The sequence below is a fragment of the Cynoglossus semilaevis genome, chromosome 15 (genome assembly GCF_000523025.1).
Source record: "Cynoglossus semilaevis isolate Cse_v1.0 chromosome 15, Cse_v1.0, whole genome shotgun sequence".
In the NCBI taxonomy this organism is placed as follows: domain Eukaryota; kingdom Metazoa; phylum Chordata; class Actinopteri; order Pleuronectiformes; family Cynoglossidae; genus Cynoglossus; species Cynoglossus semilaevis.
The window spans coordinates 2,876,751-2,887,456 of NC_024321.1; the positions used below are offsets into that span (position 1 = coordinate 2,876,751).

Sequence of the window (10,706 nt, forward strand, 5' to 3'; positions counted from 1 at the left end):
CGTAATCGGGGAGTGTCACGTAGAACGACGCGTCATACTGAGGTTTACCAATAATATGAACCTCAAACATTTTTTTTAATTAAATCGAATTATTTGTTTAATAATGGGATAGGATTGTGTATTCTCTAATTCAACAATTATACATATATATTATTTATGTTAATAAATAACGCTTGCTATTATAATTTATATATTTTTTCTATGTCCCCAATATTCCACGTTGTCTCAAAAATTTGTAATAATAAATTCCATCCGAGTGAATGTAAATCCCGTTATGTTTTTAATATTTCTTCGGTCATTAAACACAGAACACATTTAATTACATTTCATCAGGAAGTTGGTTTTTGTTGTTGTTGTTTTACGCTCCATAATTTCTCAGTCAACAACAAAACGCTTTAGAACGTGTGTTTTTTTTTTTCAGTCTGATCTGAAAATGTCTAAACTATAATGTAAAGGTAAATGACGTAACATAGATGCTCAAAGTGCTGAAATATCTTACCTTTACAAACACAGCAAAAGAAGGGGGGAAATAAAAATAAAAACACAACATGTAACGCAGACAATTATTTGAATATTTCAATGGAATACACCCATTATCAATCACTGCAGAGGTAGGAAGGCGCATCGAAATCATAAACCAGCATATGGTGACATTTCGTAGTCAGTGTCAGGCCCCCGGCTCCCTAAAGCGGGGTCCGGTATGTGTTGAGGTCCTCCAGGGGCTCCCGAGCTGAGAAAGAAATACTTTGGTGTGACACCTCAGAGTTTAACATACTGACATTTTATATAAGGAGGTCCAGTCTCGCCCGCTCGCCCACAGCTCGGTCATTTAAGATTTATATACCTCAAAATACGAGGAAAGTCTTCTGCGGTGGGTTTGTCGGGAGAAACTAAAAGAAGGGGTTTATAAATATTTTTTAGAATGTTGAGAAGGCTGGGGGAAGGGGAGAAAACTCTGGGGACCCCTGGTTCTCTGGAGATCACGACGAGGCAGATCGTCATATGTCATCCTCTTGTCAGAAAAATAGTTACTGTTAGTCTGGGTTTCCTGTCAAAATAGATCAGAATAAATAAAGTCGGTGCGCTCTCACTGGTTCCCTGCACACGCAGAGAGTGTCCACGCAGGGAGGCAGTAGGCGTACGGGTAATAGTAGGACGGCTGCAGGGAGAGCAGCGGGGGCCGCAGGATCTCTCCCGGGCTGTACTGTCTCTGGTCGTCCCGCACCAGCACCTTCACCGCCACTTTCTTAGCCGCCGGGGTCGAAGCCATCAGATCTGCGGCCATCTGGCGGCGTTTCGTCTTGTACCGGCGGTTCTGGAACCAGATCTTGACCTGCGTCTCTGTGAGCTTCAGGGAGGCCGCCAGGTCCGCCCGCTCCGGCCCGGACAGGTACCGCTGGTGGTTGAAGCGACGCTCCAGCTCGAAGACCTGCGCGTGGGAGAATGCGGCCCTGGAGCGCTTTTTCCGCTGTTTGGGCTGATCTAGACTCTTCTCGTCCATGGTGCTGGAGTCTGAGAGACGAGGACACGCACACAGAGCAGGGACGTGAATGAACGTGTTTGTTGGATTGTGTTTTTTTCTAGTAGTGGAACAACATTTGATGGTGATTTGATCAAAGCGTTGGGATGTTGATCTCTTTTTTTAAATGCGCATTTTTATCTTACATCCCTGAGAGGCTGTGTGGAAATTAAATTAAATTAAAATCGAATTGACTTAAATACTTCACATCGGATTTTATTTGTTGACGTGTGTCTAGATTTGACAGATTGTGACATTTAAAAAAATGGAAACCTTCCGTAGAAAGAATCCGTGTGATAGAGTCAAGTTTAAGACACTGAAATTGACGTTTTATTTGAACCAAAGCTCAATAATTAAAGAGTGAATCTTATTAAAATGAGGTGTAAAAGTTCCTCTCCTAAAAGTGTGCAGGATGTGGATAACGAACCAGGCCCAGGTTCACACAAGTTCAGGTCAGTTTGCAAAACAAAAAGTTCAACTTCATCTGACACCACTTGACTTTTCCCCAATTTTAAACCACGACAACATGTCACAAATAAACTTTAACAGATCCGAAGACCTCACTTAATATCCGCAAAGACATTTTGTTCACCCAAAGTGAATATATTCGGCCGTAAATCTGAAAATACTCGCGCGTAATGGTTGCGGATGTTGTGCGTAAAAGTAAGCAAGACGTAAAATACGCTCACTAACAGAACTGATTTCCTACAACAACAAAACAACACCGCTGTTCACGATCACACACACACACACACCGAACCCTAACAGCTGAAACACCTGGGATTTAAAGGTTTTATTCTATTAAAGTCAGACGTGAATCTCTGGCTGTGGTTTCTGACTCATTAAAAAGCTAATTTATTTTTAACACGTGTCTTTCTGAGTCACTCACCGGTGCCATTAACTGGCTCACTGTCGCTCTTTGCGTTCTCCGCAGCTGCAGACTCCTGGTCGGTCTCCTCCTGCAGACTCTCCTCGGGAACATCCGACCCGGGGTCTGCGTCTTTCTCCGACTTGCACACTTTCTCTGGAGTTTTGCTGCTGTCGTTGTCGTCGCTGAGCCCCGAGTCCGAGTCGTAGCTTTTCTGTTCCGCGGGCTCGCACGCCTCCCCTGCGTCTCCCCTCGACCCACCGTTCATCTCCCCGAATATTTTCCAGCAAGTCGTCTTGGAGAAGCACATGTCCAAATCGGGCAAGTGTCTGCTGTCGTCCTTTTTGTTCAGAATGGCTTGAATTGAAAAAGGCATGAGTGAGTTCCCACGAACGGCCATTTTCAATGTCAGGCAACAGTGTGGAGAGGAGGAAAAAAAGTTTTCTCGCTCTTCAAAGAGAGTAAACCACCAGTCTGGATCGTGGAGTAAAACTCAGTTCATCAACATTTTAGCATTTAGCATTTAACTTTCCGTGGATCTCCAGGGTTGGTTCCTGGTCGCATCCCAGCCGCAGAAAGTCACTGCTAAATCCGCAGGCGCGACGCTGCTGCTGCTGCTGCTGCTCCGTGGTAATACTCTGCCATCAGCCCGGCAGTGCTTCACTCTGGCTCTTTTCACCCAATTTTTTAACCTCCACCCTCACCTGTGACTGACAGGCGCTCCTTATCGTCTCCCATTGGCCTAGGGAGTTGGAGAACTCCTTCACGATTGGTCACTGGAAACGACGTCACGCTACTTTCTCAACAAGGGTGGGAAAAAAACATCAGTTTTTTTTAACTGGAGGCGAAACTGTCAGGAGTTCACAACAACACAAGGGGGTTTTAGTGAAATCTTCATCCCCCAAAAATGTGAGAGTAAACTGTATAACTGTAGGAATTCTACCTCTTGAACTATGGGAATGGATCAATAATTTATGTGAAATAGAAAATATTAAAATTAATTTAATAAAAAAAGAAACGCCGTGTGCGTTAAAGTATGAAAATTTGAAATATTTATAAACAGAATCAGCAAAAAATAAAATCAATTAAAAGAATGCGACATAAGGAATTAAATTGGAGTTTTGGGTTTTGGGGTTTTGTTTTTTTTTTACTTAACCTCTTAATTATCCAATCAGGACAACAGGGGATTTGGTGCGTAATGGTGCGCGTAATGGGATTTTTTCGAATCTGGTAACACTCTGAGTTGTGGTTGTCGCAGCCTCTCTTTCTACGTTTGATTTAAATCCATTTTAGTCTGCTGGGAGTGCACGACCTCTGGTCCGTGTCTCCTGCTGCTCCTTGAAAGTCCGTGACCAGCGGCTGCAGGCCTCAGGCTGTGCGTAAAGGGAATTACTGCCTGGCGCGGATTTAGATAACGCAGTAAAACACGAGAATTGACTAACTGTTGACTCCATAAAGTACAAACCCGTGTTCTAGTTATCGTCAGATTCCTGACAACGCCATGTAAACACTGACCTGAAAAATATTAAACCAAAAAGGGCAAAGAGGAACAAAACAATGTAGCAGATCTGCAGAAAACCTGCAGAATATTAATCCGATGCATTAATAATCTTTGCGTTTAAATGATGATATTTTGAAATGTCGTTATCACTTTTAATATATTCTGTCTGTTTGGTAATGTTTTTGAATGATTCTGTTGTGTCCATGTAATGTGTGTTTAGTTTTATTGTATTTTTATCTAAGCTTTACTCGATTGGAAAACACTTTGGTCAGCTTCGTGTTTAAAAAGAAACGGGCAAGACTAAAATTATTGGATTGGACTGGGTTAGAATTTCGTGCCCAGCACTGACGTACATTCATTACTAAAGATGCACCGCAGACAACATAAGGTTCTTTTTTATTATTATTATTATTAGAAAATGACTTGTTCAGCTGCCGTGTGTGAGCTGATCTCACATTGTCTACGCTGCAAAATTAATTATTTGCCCATTGTCTGATCAGGATTTTTAAATCGGTCTTTTTCTGTTGACTAGTTTATTTTTATTTAATTTTATATTATTTTATTTCATTTGTGCTAGAATTGAGACCATTGGGAATATTATTTTAAATATACCGTGATATGTATTATATTATTATTTATTTATTTATCATCTTTTTATTTTTCAACCAATTGTTTCTTTTATTTACTTTATTTTTTTCCTCCCATCTCTGTTGTTTTTTATGTTGTTGTTTCTTTTCCTCCCACCATTAGTGTGGACCAGTCAGAGATGTCTTTCTTCTGAACGTTTTTTTTTTCTTTTTTCTCAAATTGTCTGAACTTAAATGACTTGTCTTTTGTTTATTTTCTGTTTACCTCCATGCTGTAACAGTATTTGGATTGGATTCTCACTGACCCCGGCCCCCGCTTAGATAAATCTTTATGACTTACTCCACGTTTACCTTGGCGTGTGCATCGTATTTATCATTTTTGATGTTTTTGGTTACACCTGGCGGTGTTAGTTTACTCCCGTGTTTTTGTCTTTCCTCTGTTTGCTTGTCCATGTTGTAGATGAAATACCCTGCGGACTACAGACAAAAACGCTCTTCAAAGATAATGAGGGTGTCCTGTTCTATTCAGTTATATATAACAACAACTCTCACAAATAGTTCGGATTCACAGAAATGTGCCTACTGCGTTTTGAATGACGTTATAAACATATAGTTACAATAAAAAGATACATTTAATTAATGACAACAATTGCGAAATATTAAAAAAAAAAGTTAAATTTCACAGAGTGATATTTGTTGAGGGGAAAACAGTCGGTGTGATTTCAGTAAACAGTGATGAATACTCGAGATAAAACCAGGCTCTGGTTTGGAGATGCACAGACTCAGCAGTCTGATCTGAGAGGAGAGGAGAGGAGAGGAGAGGAGTTATCACCGCTGCTTGAAACCATCTAGTGGCCACTGGAAAAACCTTTGGACATGTCAAAACTCTGATGTCAGCTCGGTGACACGTTCACCGACGTTTTCTCTCGACATTGGACGTGATTTTTTAAATAATATTATTATTTCAGTTTAAAGCACATTATAAGTATTAAAATAAAATGTAGGTGGAAAGTAAAAGGTGACAAGGAGAGGGCGGGTGAAATATTTCTCACATATTATTTAGATAATTTAAGTTACAGCTTTGGAGGATGATGACAGTTCTTTTTAACAACTTTTAGACTTTTTGCTAATTCTAGAGAACGATTTTGTTGCATTTTTCATTAAGGTTATTATAAACGAATTTATTGCTGATTATAGAGGCAGTTTTAGTTATTCATTTACTAGACAAATGTTTTGGCCAGACGTTTAACTGAACTGTTTGAAATCGATTTTTCCCGTTTCTATTTTTCCCGTTTCAGGTATGATACAGAGATGTTCTTACAACTAGTGTGTAGTTTATCCTTTTTTTGTCATAATATTGGCATAGTCGGACATTGCCCTGTCCTGCTCCGCTCTGTCCGTATAAATCCGTGTGACGCTGCTGGAATGATGGAATGATGTGACATTGTCTGTGTGACCTTGACAACAACCACAAACACTGAGAAAAACAACCGAGACAGAAAAAGGCACAAACCGCTGACACTGTCTGGACTTTTTCACACACCCTGCTGCCGTTGTTCTCTCAGACAACACCCAAGGCCAAAACACCGGTGGCACATCACACAGTTTTCATTGTGCAAACCCAGAAGTTTTTTTTTTTTTCGTTACTTGTTTTTGTTGGCTTTTGTCCTAAAAACTGACCAATGTCCAGGGGCTTAAAGCCTGCATGATAAAAAAAAAAAAGGAAAATAAATAAAAGTGTGCGCCAGAGCAGAACACTGTGGGTTCCTTTGTGTTTGGGGAACCTCACTGTGAGCTGCAGTGATGGGCAGTAAGTGGCTGTTGGTTAGAGGCAGCTGGGAACCTGAACTGTCCGTCTGTTCACACTGAAACTCCCGAGGACTCGTGGTTCAACTGTAGAGACACAATGACCAGGAGGGACGTGGAATTTAATCCAGTTCAGCAAACACACAGAAAACTACACTTGTAAAAGAAAATTAATGTTTTTGTGTTATGTGGAGAAAAGTTCTACAAAAAGATAATTCTCATGCCAAGGTCTTGGGTTGTGAAACATGGAAAATCGTTGACATGTAACTCCAGCCGTTGTTGCTAAATACTCTCCCTCTTCTTAGTATTCAAATTGATCGCCTTCGAGTTTAACAAAACATGTTCTTAAATCTTCAAAAAAAAAAAAAAAAAAACTAAAAACTATAATCAATATTTTTTGGCAAAAAAACCCCGAGGTGAATATCAAGGTATATCAAGACATCTAAATAACTAAATATTTTTAAATTGTTGAAAGATTGCATCGAATTTTAATACAGAAAAAAAATGTTAATAACCATAGCGGAATATTATCCAAATTAAACCACAAATGTACAACAAACTTGAAATTTATTGCAGCATTCTAAAAATTGATTAGGAGCTCAGCAAATAAAAAACACGCACACGTAAACTTTAAAATATCTTATTAAAATATGCCATCGAACCCAGTGTTAGTCTAAGAATTAGCAATTAGCTTACAGTTTTTGCAAAAAAAAAAAATAGTAACTGGTATCTGTAAAACAGCCTAGACACAGTTCAAAGTTAGTTTAAAAAAGAGGCCAAACGTTGCGTCATATCGCTCTTAAAATAGACAAAACAATGTCAACATCTGAATAAAAGGTGGAAACAAAATAGTTTCAAGCCCTGCATGGACATAGCTCAAAAAGCTGGCATAAATACAATAACAACGTACTTCATTAGAGTAAAAACTAAGTTTTAAACGTATTAACGTTAAATAAAATAAATAGAAAGGAAAATGTTGCATTTCGGGAGGTAAAACTAAACAAGTTATGTTAACAAATAATATTTCTTTGGTGAAGGTGATGCTGGTATGATGGTGCTGGAAAAAAGAGCTCCATCTAGTGGTGATTAATATATCATAACTCTAATGTAAAAGATTTTTTGGGTTTTTTTTTTTTTTTTTTTTTTTTTCTTGGAAAGATGAGATGTTGAAGTGCATAATAATAAGTGTTGCCGGGAAGAGGTGGGCAGCATCAGGGCCTCTTTGTTCAAACCCACACTGACATCGTTCCTTTAGTGACGCCACACTTACATTCCCACCACCTTCTCCACTAAAGAAAATCAACTGTAATGGCAGGTCAGGCTATTATTTCATTTAGCTCCTCCACCCTCCAGAGCTCTGACCTCCTCAGCTCCTTCCCTCTGCTCTTCCCTCCAGACTTTAATCTCAGGCTGTAGGACAGAAAATGTCGGTTGATGCAGCAAACGTGCCAGGCTCTACTGCTGTAATGTCTCTGTTTCCACTCCAGCTCCAGACTGTGTTTATGACTTAATGCTGCCATGAACAAGGACCCACAACATACACTCACATTTTACCTACTTCCTGGCAAACCTTTTGCTATTATTGGCCAAACCTACATATCATCTTGGGTCATTTTGCAGTTCCTCTGTGCACACTACCTCTGGGTCAACAGTTTTGTTATTCTTTCACAACTTTTAATCGTTTCCTTTTAGCTTTTTAGCCTCACTTTTGGTTATTTTAGGGCTTGTTTTCATTTGTTTCTGGTTTAACCTTGAGGCACCTAGTCAGACTTTTGTTTTGGATAATTTTGGTCCATTTGTTTTTTTGTTGAACAATATGTTAGCTATGGTTAGCTGCTTTGTCTGAGCCTTCCTTTTAATCTGGCTAATAATATTTTTTCTTTTTAGCTAGTTTTAGGCAACTTTAGAGCAAACCCTGTGCTGTTTTTATAGCATTTATTACTTATTAGCGTAACATTTAGTAACTCTATTATTGGTCTATTGGTCCATCTCTGAAATGGCCTAATTCCTTTTAGCAGTTGTTTGCTAATATTTAAATCAACTCTGCTTTTTTTAATTGTTTAACTCATTTTGTTAAGAATGTGTTTCAGGAGTTTCCATGTGTGTTGGAATGAACCAGAAGGAGACACACAACTCTCTCCGTCCCCACATCGTCCTCCCCGTGTGAGAGAATCATCTAAATTGTGTTCAGGTGGAGCAGTGTTTAAGAGAGAGGCCTTCTCCAAGAGTCATTTACAGTAAACGCTCAAAAAACACCACAGAGATTTCTCCACAAATCTCTATCTGCGGCATGATAGCGGCCATAATCAGCCTCAGCACTGGAAAGTGGAGAAGCTCAGGCAGCTCGGCGTTGTTGGGGGGAGGACAAGGGGCTGAGTTCAGTCTCCTCAGCTGCAACTGGAGCCAAAAGAAAACCTCACCTTCACATGCAATGAAGCATTTAATAGAAAATCTCCAGGGAGAAAATCCTCAATACAGTTAATGGAACCAAGAAAAAAAACACGTGATTAAAGTTCACCAACTGCAGACCAGGGTTTGACAGTAAATTCTTTGAGCAAGATTTTGTTTTTTGTGACTTGTGTTATTTCATTTTACAGCAATAACGTCTGACTTTTGGCTAATATGATGTACTTCTGTGCCTAATTTGAACTTTTAGCATTTAGCTATACATTTGATTATGTGGAATTGTAGCTATTGTTTGATTAAGCCATTGGTTGTATTTGGTCAAAGTTTCCCTAAAGTATTGTAATTTAGTTTTTCTCCAAATGTATTTATTTTTAGCTATTTTGTGACTAACTGTTAGCTAAAGCGTATCTAATGTATAATTAAAAATAAACATTTCTGGCACTATTTAGGTTGGCTTGAGTTTAGTGAGCAGGTGCAGAAAGTCTAACATTTTATTTTTTGCAAAACCAAAAATTATTTTTTTATATTTAATATAAAATTTCATATAAAATAATATTATAATTGGAGCAATGCAATTTACAGGCAAAGTGGAAATATTTCAGAAAACTTTTGTGTCTAAGGTGCTGTTAATTTCTGAAGCAAGTGGACGGGAGGAGGGAAAAATGAATCCTGCCGCCCTGTTACAGTCCAATTACTGTGTGTAGATAGTGGAGAAGTGATTAATGGTTTATGTTCAGCTCTGCCGTGCGGACAAACGATCTTTCCTGCGAGCGTGGCATGCAGCAGATAAAGCACGCAGCTCAAGCACATCATGAAAGGCTTTCACTGGGCTCTCAGGGGCCTTTTCTCCTACGTGCAGACATCATCTTCAAAGCAGCAGGAGCCCCCCCCACCCCCTCCCTAATGGTTTCGTGTCATAGCTAAATGTGACACTTCTGAACACAGGATTTGATGTAGTTGTGAAAACTTTAAGGGCCATTTAGAAATTCTTGAGATATTATGGGACCCGTCTTTTCAGAGGCTGAAGTGGTTTGTCACTGAGCGCAGCTGCAGCTCCAGCTTCCTGCAGACGAGCAGTTTTTGTGTCTCTGTGATTTTTGACGGCAGATTTGTCTCCCTGACAGCTGTTTGAAGTCCACAGTGGAAAAGTCTTAGTCAAAACTCTCTTTTCCCCCCCTTTTTTTCCCTTAATTATTCCGTTGTCAAATAATAATTTTTGTCCAGTTTTTTTAAAAGATGGAAAAAACGCAAGGATATGAAAGAAAAGATGACTGATTTTATATATATTATATATAAATATATATTAAAATCAGTGTCAATTTCTGTCTTTCAAATCTATTTTTGGCTAATTTCTAGCTAGTCTGGATTAAGATGTGTTAAATTTTTTTTACTTACTTTGAGGATATTCTCACTTTTAACTTTCACCTATTCACTTTTATCTATCTTCAATTTTTTTACTATTTTTCGGCCATTTCTGGACTTTAGCATAGCATTCCTGTGTGCATGTTTTGGGCTAACACTTAAGTAAATTCACTGGGTATATTAAGTTAATTTAATTCAATTTATATCTATTTGACCAAGCTTTAATTATCCTTTGGACTCAAGCAAGCTTATTTTCAGTCAACATTTTTTGGCTAACTAGCTACAGTTAACTTTAGCTATGACTGAGCCACCTTATGTTCTTTTTGCTAACGTTGAGTTTTCGTTTGGATATATTTTAGGTATTTCCCGACGTGTAACTTCTGAGTTATTTCTTTGGAATGTAGGCCATTAGAAAAGGGTGTTAGCACTTTTGCATTGTGATAATTTTTTGGAGAATTTTTGGCTACACTTTTACAGAAACCACCATGTCTCTGGACGTGGTTGTGAAAAAAAAGAGAGCAGTAAGTGGCTTTGCTGGTGGGGAGCAGAGCCTCTGTTTGAACGCCGACTGGTTTCACGCAGCTGTCAGCTGAAACCGAGGTAACGGCCGCTTCTGAGAGGAGGGGGTCCTGAGGACCTGCAGCGTTAAAGGTGGGT

General features: G+C 39.1%; 1 protein-coding gene across 1 annotated transcript; it reads right to left on the reverse strand.

Annotated features, from left to right (window-relative positions):
• Positions 1 to 264: 264 nt before the first annotated feature.
• nkx3-2 (NK3 homeobox 2) lies at positions 265 to 3,029 on the reverse strand. Its single transcript, XM_017039280.2, has 2 exons — positions 2,409 to 3,029; positions 265 to 1,512 (listed from the first exon to the last, which is right to left on the reverse strand). Exons 1-2 carry the CDS (start codon positions 2,785 to 2,787, stop codon positions 1,088 to 1,090), a joined length of 804 nt encoding a protein of 267 aa, XP_016894769.1. The 5' UTR covers positions 2,788 to 3,029; the 3' UTR covers positions 265 to 1,087.
• Between the last annotated feature and the right edge of the window lie 7,677 nt (positions 3,030 to 10,706).

What these genes read in the sequence shown, in the direction of transcription:
- nkx3-2 (XM_017039280.2), bottom strand. Translation starts at nt 2,787, where the DNA reads ATGGCCGTTCGTGGGAACTCACTCATGCCTTTTTCAATTCAAGCCATT. An exon ending in TGAGCCAGTTAATGGCACCG is followed by an intron (nt 1,513 to 2,408) that starts GTGAGTGACTCA and finishes CTCGTCTCTCAG; the next exon opens with ACTCCAGCACCATGGACGAG.